This window comes from Oncorhynchus kisutch, linkage group LG3 (genome assembly GCF_002021735.2).
Source record: "Oncorhynchus kisutch isolate 150728-3 linkage group LG3, Okis_V2, whole genome shotgun sequence".
Taxonomy (NCBI): Eukaryota; Metazoa; Chordata; class Actinopteri; order Salmoniformes; family Salmonidae; genus Oncorhynchus; species Oncorhynchus kisutch.
In genome coordinates, this window is record NC_034176.2 from 48,810,503 (window position 1) to 48,825,608 (window position 15,106).

General features: G+C 44.0%; 1 protein-coding gene across 2 annotated transcripts in view; it reads left to right on the top strand.

The window, feature by feature from the left end:
- grin1b (glutamate receptor, ionotropic, N-methyl D-aspartate 1b) overlaps positions 1–15,106 on the top strand; it is a 62,535-nt gene that overhangs the window by 28,262 nt on the left and 19,167 nt on the right. For both annotated transcript variants that reach the window (XM_031807602.1, XM_020476121.2), the window contains 9 exons: positions 181–355; positions 1,533–1,677; positions 1,959–2,045; positions 6,594–6,732; positions 6,866–6,993; positions 7,585–7,749; positions 7,884–8,002; positions 10,060–10,172; positions 10,443–10,591. In XM_031807602.1, the coding sequence (XP_031663462.1) occupies positions 181–355; positions 1,533–1,677; positions 1,959–2,045; positions 6,594–6,732; positions 6,866–6,993; positions 7,585–7,749; positions 7,884–8,002; positions 10,060–10,172; positions 10,443–10,591 (1,220 nt within the window). The remainder of the gene's footprint in view (positions 1–180; positions 356–1,532; positions 1,678–1,958; positions 2,046–6,593; positions 6,733–6,865; positions 6,994–7,584; positions 7,750–7,883; positions 8,003–10,059; positions 10,173–10,442; positions 10,592–15,106) is intronic.

Below are 15,106 nucleotides of genomic sequence, written 5' to 3' on the forward strand. Positions count from 1 at the left end.
TACATAACCTTCACTTCAACATGCTCACTTTGCCCTAACCCATGTTCTGTACAGTATCATCCCCAACCTAACTCCTATCCTTAATAGGTACTTGTTGTTTCTATATAAGCAAGTTTAATGTTCATGGCCTAATCTCGGGTCGAGTGCTTCTCTAAAACTGTGATTTTGTTGACTGGTCAGGCTTGCTCGGCCTTCAGCTCATCAACGGCAAGAACGAGTCGGCGCATATCAACGATGCCGTGGCTGTGGTGGCACAGTCCATCCAGGAGCTCTTTGAGAAGGAGAACATCACAGAACCGCCTCGCGGCTGTGTAGGCAACACAAACATCTGGAGGACTGGACCGCTCTTCAAACGGTAAGGCCACAAGTAAGAGTGAGAATAACTAAACAAACACTTTTTTTGTTGTTTTTGTTTATTTGCACACAGTCAGAAGTAGGTCTGAGTCAGCTTGAAATAACCAGAATATAACCAGAACGGTCCTGTATGGTCCTCAGTATAAGACAAGGGCCAAAACATAAAACTGAACATGCTGGCCCAGGCACCTGAGGTTGCTGGGAGACAGGGCAGGGAGGGCAGTCTGGAAACATGACCTCCTTTCTGAGCAGTTCTAATTGGAAGTGGACCAAGTCAGACCCCTGAAAATCATCCCTGTCTCATTGTGCATTCTCTGAGAAATTAAGCTTAGTTTCCATTGGCATTTAGGCCCATGCAGGTCAAATTCAAGTCGGGTTGGGCTAGCCTTGGTGGGTACATCTTGAATTGCATTTCCTTTGCCTCCAAAATGTAGTGTCTGGCTTTTGGCAAGACTACATAGACAGAACTCAGAATTAAGGGGATAGAGGATTCTACATCAGAGGACTTAGGGTGCGTTTGTAAATTCACTTTGGCTATCTACTCCGATTCCAGAGCACTCTTGCCTGAGTGTGCCAGAGAGCAGAATAACTGATGCATTTACAAATGCTCAACACCCGTTGAATATGGCCGGTGTCAGTAAATGTTGTTTCCAGCCACACAGTTACAGTCACCAACGCTCTGGATAACATGAAATCAGCCTAACTAGCTCTGCTAGGGCGAGTAAAATGGTCAGAGTGAGGTGTTCTCTCATTTGTGTCTGGAAGTAGCTAGCAAGATAGCTAACCTTAACCAGTTAGCTTGGGTGCTTAACTGCTGTTGTGTTGTCAGAATGCTCGCATCAACCCTAATCCTCGGCCAGAGGGTTAAGTGTGCGCTCTGAACGCTCCGAGAGCGAAATGCTATGAATTTATGTATGGACAATCTGACAACATTCTGAATTTACAAATGCACAGAACGCACTTTGAGCGCACTCTGGCACTCCAGATTGAATTTACGAACACACACTTAATTCGAAATGCGTTGCATTATAGTTCCAAAAAGATCCCCCACCCCCACCCTCCATCCTCATTGTTTTCAATCTCCCATCTCACCCCCTCTCATCAACCAAGCCCATCATGTCATATTGGGATGATTTGTCTGATGATGCCATCCCTCCGATCTCCCCGTTGGACTCTAGAGTGCTGATGTCATCCAAGTACCCAGATGGCCTGACAGGACGCATAGAGTTTAATGACGATGGTGACAGGCGGTTTGCTACCTACAGCATCCTCAACTACCAAAAGACCAGGCTGGTGCAAGTGGGCATTTTCAACGGCACCCAAGTACGGGGGGTTTTATTAAATGTTTTATGTTACCAGTTGTACACAATACAGTATTTTTTAAATTAAGTGTTAAATTAAGTAATTATGCCTTGGTGCTATCATTTTGTGCTTGTGTTATTATCAAATGTATAAAACCAAGTTGTATGGGGAACATTAATATTTGGGGTGGTTTGTACATAGAGGTGAAATAACTAGCCCAATTAAATTAGCCATATGCCATATGGCGTACTGTCTGAATTACTTTTCCCCATACTAGCCATTCTATTTCTTTGGTTTTGTAGGTGGTGATGAATCCGCAGAGGAAGATCATTTGGCCAGGAGGAGAGACGGAGAAGCCAAGAGGATACCAGATGTCTACCAGACTAAAGGTAGCTACTACATCCAGCACATGGCCGTAGCCAGGATCTGAGTTTTAGTGAGGTCTGGAGGGGAAGTGGGCTTTATCCCCCCCCCCCCCCCCATCCAAGACATTTTTGGAAAGTTCAATTTAATTTAACTCTAAAATGCTATTTGGAGAACAGCAAAAACGAGCAAAAATTAACCCTGCCATTATCACATTGGTTGCTGAAGCTTCATTCACCTCTACACCTCTACACATTCTACAAACACATAGCCTATTAGCTATACAATTTGCTTCTACACATTAACTCAGCACCGGGATTATCAGTAATCAAGGTAAGACCCAAGTGCAGACTGTGTGAAGTAACAATGTTTATTGTAACAACAGGGGCAGGCAAACAACAGGTCAAGGCAGGCAGGGGTCGATAATCCAGAGTAGAGGCCAAGGAACCTGACGGCAGGCAGGTTAAGAGTCAGGACAGGCAAGGGTCAAAACCAGGATGATGAGAAAACGAGAGACTGGGGAAAAGCAGGAGCAGAGACAAACCGCTGCTTGACTTGAACAGAACAGGTATAAATACACAAGGGAAGATGGGCGACACCTGTAGAGGGGTAGAGACAGTCACGAGGACAGGTGAAACAGATCAGGATGTGACAGGGATTAAAAACTATAATTGAATATGTACAGAGGGATCTGTTAGCATAAAAAGTATTTTATTAGGGACAGATTTATATATACTGAGGGGGGGGGACTGGTCCAACTCAAGGTGTTATAAAAAAATGCACCCCTCTGCCCAACATTACAAATATTTTCACATGACCCTCCCCTTGTATTGTTAAATACATTCAACACCCTCCCTCTCATAAAATTGCCTCAAAACAATGTTTACAACCACAAACAATAAATATAGCAACCCTATGTTTATAAACGTTGATATCAACTTTTCCACTTGAGCATGCTTTTTGGGCCAAGAAGGTTGAGGGTTCGCTGACCACCACGGAGAGATCACTCTCCCTAACTGTTTCATTACACTATGATCAGAAGCAGCTGCAGGCAATGATTTTCGACATTTTGATGCCATAATTATAATTATATAAAATATATGCAACAAATTTTCCCACCAACAGGTTTCTGTGCCTGTGCACCACACAACCAATGAACAAAGCATATTTTGGTCACTTCAAAATGACGATTTGCCTGTTCAACACCATAATAATAGACTATGTCAATCTCGACAATAAAAAATAAAAAAACATCCCTCCCTACTAGGGCTGACCTAATTTTGGTCGACTGAGATTTCTTTAGTTGAGCAATGGCAAATGTATATGTTTTTCATGGTGCACAAGACATCCGCCTGATTCGCGCTTGTCTCAGTGGACTAATCTGTTGCTGAGGCCGCGGGGATGGGACAGTCCATCACTCTAAGACATGTGCTACTGAAATTGCATATGGTTATATTATGTAAGAAGAATGGTGCAACTAGGGTTGCAAAATTCCTGGAACTTTCAATAAACTCCCTGGTTTATCCAGCTCAAATCAAGTGCCGTGGAGCTCCCTCTTGAGTCATTTGGATTGATTGATTTCATCAGTTAAAAAAGACGTGTGTATATATATATATATCTATATATATACACAAATATTTTTTAAGTGACCGAGATTGCACAATAATGTCTTTTTTTTTTTTTTACATAAATACATATACAATTACATAGATACAGACACATTACAGAGATACAGACAAAAAATGCTCAACCTCCAGATGAGTATTAAGGGAGATTTTAAGTACAAATCTTGTCTGGTCTGTAGCTTATTCTTTAGATGTTTGGGGCTGCTGGCGAACCATGATGTGCAGGCATAATCAATGTGACACAGGACTAGTGCACTTGCCAGGCTCTTTTGGGTGTATATAGCTAGGTTTCCATCCAATTGGTGACCGAATTTCATGCAAATATTCTAAAATCTGCATAAAAACAACATGCACATTTCAGAGTTCCCTGTGGCGCCAGTGAACATGACAGTAAATATTTTAATTTACCGGACATTTGAGAAATTTACTGGACATTAATATGCATTCAGAACCGACCTGGCGCAGCCAACGAGGGATATTGGCCAAATTAGCCACATTTACGTGTCTTTAAAAACAGATTATAACAAATTATAAAAACACTATTCATTGGGTTACAATGTGTAGCACATGCAAAACTTCATAGCTTCATATTTTTTGTTTTGTTTTTAGGCTGCTTTCCTACAATAATTGTCCCCATCAAGGTTCAGCTGTCAGAGATTGTAGCTCTAAATTCATTAGGGTTTTGGATGCATAGGCCTATAGGCTTGCCCGCTGTATGATATTAATATAAAATATATTAGCATTTTGGCCTACTGATGGTTGTATATAGGTATAGCGATTGTGCCTACACTGGTATTATTGGTATGTTCGCTCTAGCCAACAGCTTGCAGATACAGCGCAGGTACAGCCTACTACATGATGAGATTATCATGGATAAAAGTACGAGATGATTTCTATTTGTCAAATGGCAGCCAAGCATCGGTCATCATTTCGCCAGAATAAAACCCTAGATATTTATTGAAAGGAGCATCAACATCATCCCTGTGCACTTAATAATAACTTATTTCATCTGTAGCCTAATAAACTGTCTGCTTTCTCATGATGTGACATTTTTTTATCTGACCCTGTTAATGTCAAGCCATTTTGAAGATGCTGGAATGTATGTTTGTGATTTTTTATTTTACCTTTATTTAACTAGGCAAGTCAGTTAAGAACAAATTCTTATTTTCAATGACGGCCTAGGAACAGTGGGTTAACTGCCTGTTCAGGGGCAGAACGACAGATTTGTACTTTGTCAGTTCAGGGGTTTGAACTTGCAACCTTCCGGTTACTAGTCCAACACTCTAACCACTAGGCTACCCTGCCGCCCCTGAACATGTACAGGCCTACAGGACACATTTGAAGTAGCCTACTCAGATGAAAAATGTGTGACTGGTTGTGTTTCTGGCACATATAAAGGGTAATACATTTTACAAGTTTAATTATAAATATTAAGGCCATATTGAAGCTTTAGCTTCTATGTGAACAAAGAATATCCGCTCGGATTGGAGAGGAGGCAGAGCGTGTGTTAAGCTCTTCTGAATAAATTGGCCTGCGGGAGCATATGTGGACACATTATTACACGATGACTTGGGAGAATGATGATCTGCAACTGACAGCGCATTCATAATCAGAAGTAAAAATACAGCCAGACTGACCTGCTACTGTACCTGATCCAAATCGAATGAAACATGTAAAATCACAATCTGCCATTATTCAACTGACATTTTTACTGTAACCTAGAGTAGAAGTTAGTACTCGCTTGAAAACAAGAATGAAATTATTCATTGCATTGTGGTGTTGTAGGCTAGTCTGCAATTTTATTGCCCCAAAAACAAAATCAATAGGGGAGCTTGTTGAGCTGTTTGTCATGTCTACTTTCATGCGCAATGATGCACCTTGCATCTCCGCTGCCTTTTAGGTAGTCCTATTTGTTCTTGTGGTTTCATATTGAAATTGTATGCAGCTTTGAATGCTTTTATGTTTGGTATGATTGCTCGTTAGCCTATACCAGGTCTGTCACTATGATAGAGGGCAGGATGGATCGTTAGACTGGTAGACTATACTGACCTGTGCTATAGTAAAAGTTAGCACACGGAAAAGCGTAGTGCATAAGGGGACTACCAAAACACCTTGATATAGGGGAGGTGCATGCAAGCAGATGAGGAAATGTGGCTAGTTATATAGTAAAACCTGCAACTAGATCATGTAAACCAGGCAAAATAATGCACTACCCTCCCATGTCCCAAATAAAAAAAACACACAACCCTGCCCAAAGCAAAAAAAAATTAGTTTGACAACCCTCCCCTATTTTGGAAAGCCCCTTAGCAAAATGTAAACAAATGAGTTTGCTTTACATAACTTTTTTTTGTGCCGTTTTAAAGCTAATTTCCTGCAATACTACACATTTTGCCATGACTTATGCCATGTTAATATTATATCTAAGTGACAGGGACTAACAAAATCAATGGGGGCCCCCTAAAGATCTGGACCCCTGGGCACATGCCCTGCATGCCTGGTTGGTAATGATTACTAATGGTTTAGATAGCTGGCAAGACTAACTAGACTAACTTGCCAATCTAAAACATTTTATGAGATGGGCTCATTGAGTGACTATCGGTGAGTGACATACTGTACATCAAGAGAAAAACCAAGTTTAGAAGTTGCACCTACTACTCTAACTCTCAACAGTAAGTAGAACAAACTGAGGTCTGGACCTTGGTGTGCTCATGTGCAGCTACCGCCCTGGTCTTGCATAACCGGGGGTGTATTCACTAGGAACCAAATGGCTAGAAACGGGGAGAGACCTACCTGAATTTGTCCAATTGTTTCTGTTGAAAACGTTTTCTGTGGCAATTTCTTTTGCTACGGTGTGCACTAATGCATACACCCAAGCACTTGTTCCTTGTATTGAATGTCTGTGTGCCAAAATGTGTTGGCGCCATACTTGCCCTTCTCTATTGTTCACAGATAGTAACCATTCATCAGGAGCCATTTGTCTATGTCCAACCCACAACAAGTGACGGAACTTGCCAAAAAGAGAAAACTGTTAATGGACTTAAAGATGTCCAAAAAGTTATATGCACTGGCCCCAATGGAACCATCCCAGGTAATAAGACAGCCACAGGATATACACAAGTACTAGTTCAGTATAGTGTCTGTCTGTATTGGCTGTATATGTTGATTTGCTCTCAATATCAGTTTTTTCAGCTGATTTTGTGTTTGTCGTTTGTCCCTTATAGGACAGCCTATAGTACCCCAATGCTGCTACGGCTTTTGCATTGACCTGTTGATTAAACTAGCGGATACCATGAACTTCACCTATGAGGTTCATCTGGTGGCTGATGGGAAGTTTGGTACACAGGAGCGGGTAAGTAAGATGATCATATGGTTCTGCAGCTTTAGAACCGAACCCCCTTGTGCTATGGAATTACCATCCTCAAGGTTCAAGGTAATGTTTATTAGCACACAGAGAAATGCAGTACTGGCTACATGTGTGGTATAGTGTGGACTACCACATATGAAATGCCAATCAATGTGTATTCTTGGGTGTTATTTTCCACCTTCACCACAGTTCATATTTAATTACTTTATTGGGACCAACAAATGACAGACTAGTCCATTCGATTTGATTGTATTTTGTCTGTATATTGTGTAGGCTGCGAAAGGACAATGTTTTTCTAGACAAAAATCACAATTTGAAAAACAATAACAACAGATAATCAATGGATATTTAAAAAATTGGCCAGTCGGGAAAATCTTTGCTAATAACTGCAATAATATAAGGGTACATGTACAGGTTAGTGCATAATGCTAAAGTGCAATTAAGTCCAACATCTTATGTAATTGTAGGATCGCATTTGTGATCAAACAGTTTTTGGCTGATCCAAGCATCAATCAGGTTTGGAAATGTCAACTAAGTATGTAGAGTACAGTGGATGCCCCTCTCTTTCTATATCAGGTGAACAACAGCAACAAGAAGGAGTGGAACGGCATGATGGGAGAACTCCTGGGTGGCCTGGCAGACATGATTGTGGCTCCGCTCACGATCAACAACGAACGCGCCCAGTACATCGAGTTCTCAAAACCCTTTAAGTACCAGGGGCTTACCATCCTCGTGAAAAAGGTATGCTCTCTGCTCTTACTCCCGATGCTCAGACAGGCACCCATTGAAGCTATTGTTTTCTTCCTACAACTATGACCCAGTATAGTACTACTCACAGTAGAATGAATGAGTCACTGGCTGTTGTTTGACTGTAGGAAATACCACGCAGTACTTTGGATTCGTTCATGCAGCCCTTTCAGAGCACCCTGTGGCTGCTGGTGGGTCTATCGGTCCATGTGGTGGCGGTGATGCTCTACCTATTAGACCGGTTCAGGTAAAACAACGACATGTCTGTGTACAGTAATAACCTGAGCACATTAATAATAATATATACCTTTTAGCAGCCACTTTTATCAAATGCTACTTACAGTAATGCATACATTTTCATATGGGTGGCCCCAGCGGGAATTAAACACATGATCCTAGCGTTGCAAGTGCCATACTTAACCAATTGAGCCACATAGGATCAGGAAATTCCCCATACCTTTCCTATGCCACAGGTTCCCCATGCATTTGTAATGAACAGCTGAAATAATTGTTTATGTCTGTGGCAAGTGAAACTTAACACAACCCAGGCACGTGAAATAAAGAACTGCACTGACATCCCACTGGGGACAGACGTCAGCTCAACGTCTCTGACGCTCGTCGGATGTGGCAGAGCTTGCAAACTATTACAGACTACAAAGGGAAGCATAGCTGAGAGCTACCCAGTGACATGAGCCTACCAGACAAGCTAAATAACTTCTATGCTCACTTCGAGGCAAGTAACACTGAAACATACATGAGAGCATCAGCTGTTCCGGCCGACAGTGTGATCACGCTCTCCGCAGCCGTGTGAGTAAGACCTTTAAACAGGTCAACATTCACAGACGGATAACAAGGACGTGTACTCCGAGCATGCGCGGACCAACTGGCAAGTGTCTTCACTAACATTTTCAACCTCTCCCTGTCTGAGTCTGTAATACCAACATGTTTCAAGCAGACCATCCTGTGCCAAAGAACACTAAGGTAACCTGCCTAAATGACTACCGACCCGTAGCACTCACGTCTGTAGCCATGAAATGCTTTGAAAGGCTGGTCATGGCTCACATCAACACCATTATCCCAGAAACTCTAGACCCACTGCAATTTGCATACCGCCCGAACAGATCCACAGATGATGCAATCTCGATTGCACTCCACACTGCCCTTTCCCACCTGGACAAAAGGAACACCTATGTGAGAATGCTATTAATTGACTACAGCTCAGCATTCAACACCATAGTGCCCTCAAAGCTCATCACTATGCTAAGGTCCCTGGGACTAAACACCTCCCTCTGCAACTGGATCCTGGACTTCCTGACGGGCCACACCACGTGGTAAGGGTAGGTAAGAACACATTCGCCACCCTGATCCTCAACACGGGGGCCCCTCAGGGGTGCGTGCTCAGTCCCCTCCTGTACTCCCTGTTCCCTCATGACTGCATGGCCAGGCACGACTCCAACACCATCATTAAATTTGCCGAGGACACAACAATGGTAGGCCTGATCATCAACAACGATGAGACAGCCTACAGGGAGGAGGTTAGAGACTTGACTGTGTGGTGCCAGGAAAACAACCTCTCCCTCAATGTGATCAAGACAAAGGATATCATTGTGGACAACAGGAAAATGAGGACCGAGCACGCCCCCATTCTCACTGACAGGGCATTAGTGGAGCAGGTTGAGAGCTTCAAGTTCCTTGGCGTCCACACCAACAAACTAACATGGTCCAAGCACATCAAGACAGTCGCGAAGAGGGTACAACAAAACCTATTCCCCCTCAGGAGATTGAAAAGATTTTGCAATGGTCCTCAGATCCTTAAAAGGTTTTACATCTGCACCATCGAAAGCATCCTGACAGGTTGCACCACTGCTTAGTATGGCAACTGCTCGGCCTCCGAGGGTAGTACATTCTTCCCAGTACATCACCGGGGCCAAGCTTCCTGCCATCCAGGACCTCTATATCAGGCGGTGTCAGAGGAAGGCACTAAAAATTGTCTAAGACTCCAGCCACCTTAGTCATAGGCTGTTCTCTCTGCTACCACACGGCAAGCAGTACCGGAGTGCCAAGTCTAGGTCCAAGAGGCTTCTAAACAGCTTCTACCCCCAAGCTATAAGACTCTTGAACATATATTCAAATAACTACCCAGACTATTTGCATTGCCCCCCACTCTACCTACATGTACATATTACCTCAATTACCTCGACAACGGTGCCCTTCTATTCAACCAGTTTGTATCCAGTGGGAAAGGTTGGAGGTTTGGTGTCTTGAAAGAGACTTGAGCTCACATGTGTCTTGTGTGCACCGCAGCCCATTTGGAAGGTTTAAAGTGAATAGCGAAGAAGAAGAAGAGGACGCCCTCACCTTATCCTCCGCCATGTGGTTCTCTTGGGGGGTCCTTTTGAACTCCGGGATAGGAGAAGGTAAATATCCACTGGCCTAAGTCTATGTATGTGTCTAAAATGGTACCCTAATCCCTAGATAGCACCAAGTGTATATAGGAATAGGTTTTCACTTCAGATGCAGACTACCTCGTGGAATTATATACTGTATAGAATATTGTAATTTATTAATAGAAACATACAGTATATAGTAATTCAATAGGATCTTTGTAGACTACCTATTCAAGTGGACATTGAAATTGGCTGCTGTTAACTGAGTGACTATGTTTGTGTTTGTGATTGTGTTTGTAGGAGCACCCCGGAGCTTTTCAGCAAGGATCTTAGGTATGGTGTGGGCTGGATTTGCCATGATCATTGTGGCATCCTACACAGCCAATCTGGCAGCCTTCCTAGTGTTGGACCGGCCTGAGGAGCGCATCACCGGCATCAATGACCCCAGGGTGAGCACACACACAAACTAACACGGAACCCAAACCGGCTGTGTGCGTGCGCTATCGTGCATACATTTATTTTGCCCCCCCCACACCAAACGAGATCACGACACGCAGGTTAAAAAGGCCCTTCTCCCCCAATTGCTCAGTTTGGCCGAGTGGCCAGCTCTCGGCCGAGTTGCCAAAGTCTTGGTGGTTCCAAACTTCTTCCATTAAAGAATGATGGAGGCCACTGTGTTCTTGGAGACCTTCAATGCTGGAGCAAAATGTTTTGGTACCTTTCCCAAGATCTGTGCTTAGACACAATCCTGTCTCGGAGCTCTACGGACAATTCCTTCGACCTCCTGGCTTGGTTTTTGTCAACGGTGGGACCTTATACAGACAGGTGTGTGCCAAATCATGTCCAATCAATTGAATTTACCAGAGGTGGACTCCAATCAAGTTGTAGAAAAAAGGATGATCAATGGAAACAGGATGCATCTGAGTCTCATAGCAAAGGGTCGGAAAATACCTATGTAAATCAGGTATTTCTGTTTAAAAATAATAATAAATGAGCAAAAATAAATCTAAATCTGTTTTCACTTTGTCATTATGGGGTATTGTAATCGAAAAAGCCTTGGTTTCATGCATGTCAACATCAGAAGCCTCCTCCCTAAGTTTGTTTTACTCACTGCTTTAGCACACTCTGCTAACCCTGATGTCCTTGCTATGTCTGAATCCTGGCTCAGGAAGGCCACCAAAAATTCAGAGATTTCCATACCCAACTATAACATCTTCCGTCAAGATAGAACTGCCAAAGGGGGAGGAGTTGCAGTTTACTGCAGAGATAGCCTGCAAAGTAATGTCATACTTTCCAGGTCCATACCCAAACAGTTCGAACTACTAATTTTGAAAATTACTCTCTCCAGAAATAAGTCTCTCACGGTTGCCGCCTGCTACCGACCCCCCTCAGCTCCCAGCTGTGCCCTGGACACCATTTGTGAATTGATCGCCCCCCATCTAGCTTCAGAGTTTGTTCTGTTAGGTGACCTAAACTGGGATATGCTTAACACCCCGCCAGTCCTACAATCTAAGCTAGATGCCCTCAATCTCACACAAATCATCAAGGAACCCACCAGGTACAACCCTAACTCTGTAAACAAGGGCACCCTCATAGACGTCATCCTGACCAACTGGCCCTCCAAATACACCTCCGCTGTCTTCAACCAGGATCTCAGCGATCACTGCCTCATTGCCTGTATCCGCTACGGAGCCGCAGTCAAACGACCACCCCTCATCACTGTCAAACGCTCCCTAAAACACTTCTGTGAGCAGGCCTTTCTAATCGACCTGGCCCGGGTATCCTGGAAGGACATTGACCTCATCCCGTCAGTTGAGGATGCTTGGTCATTCTTTAAAAGTAACTTCCTCACCATTTTAGATAAGCATGCTCCGTTCAAAAAATGCAGAACTAAGAACAGATACAGCCCTTGGTTCACCCCAGACCTGACTGCCCTCGACCAGCACAAAAACATCCTGTGGCGGACTGCAATAGCATCGAATAGTCCCCGTGATATGCAACTGTTCAGGGAAGTCCGGAACCAATACACGCAGTCAGTCAGGAAAGCTAAGGCCAGCTTCTTCAGGCAGAAGTTTGCATCCTGTAGCTCCAACTCCAAAAAGTTCTGGGACACCGTGAAGTCCATGGAGAACAAGAGCACCTCCTCCCAGCTGCCCACTGCACTGAGGCTAGATAACACGGTCACCACTGATAAATCCATGATTATCGAAAACTTCAATAAGCATTTCTCAACGGCTGGCCATGCCTTCCGCCTGGCTACTTCAACCTCGGCCAACAGCTCCGCCCCCCCCGCAGCTCCTCGCCCAAGCCTCTCCAGGTTCTCCTTTAACCAAATCCAGATAGCAGATGTTCTGAAAGAGCTGCAAAACCTGGACCCGTACAAATCAGCTGGGCTTGACAATCTGGACCCTCTATTTCTGAAACTATCTGCCACCATTGTCGCAACCCCTATTACCAGCCTGTTCAACCTCTCTTTCATATCGTCTGAGATCCCCAAGGATTGGAAAGCTGCCGCAGTCATCCCCCTCTTCAAAGGGGGAGACACCCTGGACCCAAACTGTTACAGACCTATATCCATCCTGCCCTGCCTATCTAAGGTCTTCGAAAGCCAAGTCAACAAACAGGTCACTGACCATCTCGAATCCCACCGCACCTTCTCCGCTGTGCAATCTGGTTTCCGAGCCGGTCATGGGTGCACCTCAGCCACACTCAAGGTACTCAACGATATCATAACCGCCATCGATAAAAGACAGTACTGTGCAGCCGTCTTCATCGACCTTGCCAAGGCTTTCGACTCTGTCAATCACCATATTCTTATCGGCAGACTCAGGAGCCTCGGTTTTTCGGATGACTGCCTTGCCTGGTTCACCAATTACTTTGCAGACAGAGTTCAGTGCGTCAAATCGGAGGGCATGCTGTCTGGTCCTCTGGCAGTCTCTATGGGGGTGCCACAGGGTTCAATTCTCGGGCCGACTCTTTTCTCTGTGTATATCAATGATGTTGCTCTTGCTGCGGGCGATTCCCTGATCCACCTCTACGCAGACGACACCATTTTATATACTTTCGGCCCGTCTTTGAACACTGTGCTATCTAACCTCCAAACAAGCTTCAATGCCATACAACACTCCTTCCGTGGACTCCAACTGCTCTTAAACGCTAGTAAAACCAAATGCATGCTTTTCAACCGGTCGCTGCCTGCACCCGCATGCCCGACTAGCATCACCACCCTGGATGGTTCCGACCTAGAATATGTGGACGTCTATAAGTACCTAGGTGTCTGGCTAGACTGCAAACTCTCCTTCCAGACTCATATCAAACATCTCCAATCGAAAATCAAATCAAGAGTCGGCTTTCTATTCCGCAACAAAGCCTCCTTCACTCACGCCGCCAAGCTTACCCTAGTAAAACTGACTATCCTACCGATCCTCGACTTCGGCGATGTCATCTACAAAATGGCTTCCAACACTCTACTCAGCAAACTGGATGCAGTCTATCACAGTGCCATCCGTTTTGTCACTAAAGCACCTTATACCACCCACCACTGCGACTTGTATGCTCTAGTCGGCTGGCCCTCGCTACATATTCGTCGCCAGACCCACTGGCTCCAGGTCATCTACAAGTCCATGCTAGGTAAAGCTCCGCCTTATCTCAGCTCACTGGTCACGATGGCAACACCCATCCGTAGCACGCGCTCCAGCAGGTGTATCTCACTGATCATCCCTAAAGCCAACACTTCATTTGGCCGCCTTTCGTTCCAGTACTCTGCTGCCTGTGACTGGAACGAATTGCAAAAATCGCTGAAGTTGGAGACTTTTATCTCCCTCACCAACTTCAAACATCAAATATCTGAGCAGCTAACCGATCGCTGCAGCTGTACATAGTCTATTGGTAAATAGCCCACCCTTTTTCACCTACCTCATCCCCATACTGTTTTTATTTATTTACTTTTCTGCTCTTTTGCACACCAATATCTCTACCTGTACATGACCATCTGATCATTCATCACTCCAGTGTTAATCTGCAAAATTGTAATTATTTGCCTACCTCCTCATGCCTTTTGCACACATTGTATATAGACTCCCCCTTTGGTTTCTACTGTGTTATTGACTTGTTAATTGTTTACTCCATGTGTAACTCTTTGTTGTCTGCTCACACTGCTATGCTTTATCTTGGCCAGGTCGCAGTTGCAAATGAGAACTTGTTCTCAACTAGCCTACCGGGTTAAATAAAGGTGAAATAAAAAAATTAATAAAAAATTGTGTGTAGATTGTGGAGGATTACATTTTTTTTTTATTTTTAGAATAAGGCTGTAATGTAACAAAGTTTTGAAAAAGTCAAGGGGTCTGAATGCTTTCGAAAGGCACTGTAGACTCTGATTAGCTCTTCCTTGGGTCCAGCAACATTAAGGCAGTTATATACAATTAAAAACCGATTTCACAACACATTAAGTGTGTGCCCTCAGGCCACTGCTCTACTACCACATGTCAAACACAAAATCCAAACACAAAATCCATGTGTACGTGTGTGTATAGTGCGTATTTTATCATGTGTGTCTTCATAGTCCCCGCTGTTCCATAAGGTGTATTTTTATCTGTTTTTTTAAATCTGATTTTACTGCTTGCATTAGTTATTTGAAGTAGAATAGAGTTCCATGTACTCATGGCTCTATTTAGTACTGTGCGCCTCTCATAGTCTGTTCGGAACTTGGGGCCTGTGAAGAGACCTCTGGTGGCATGTTTTGTGGGGTATGCGTGGATATCTGAGCTGTGTGCTAGTAGTTCAAACAGACAGCTCTGTGCATTCAACATAGCACTCCACATACATTTAAGGGCCAGCTGAGCTGCCCTGTTCTGGGCCAATTGCAATTTTTTCCTTTGTTGCACCTGACCACACGACTGGGCAGTAGTCCAGGTGTGACAAAACTAGGGCCTGTAGGACCTGCTTTGTTGATAGCATTTCTTATG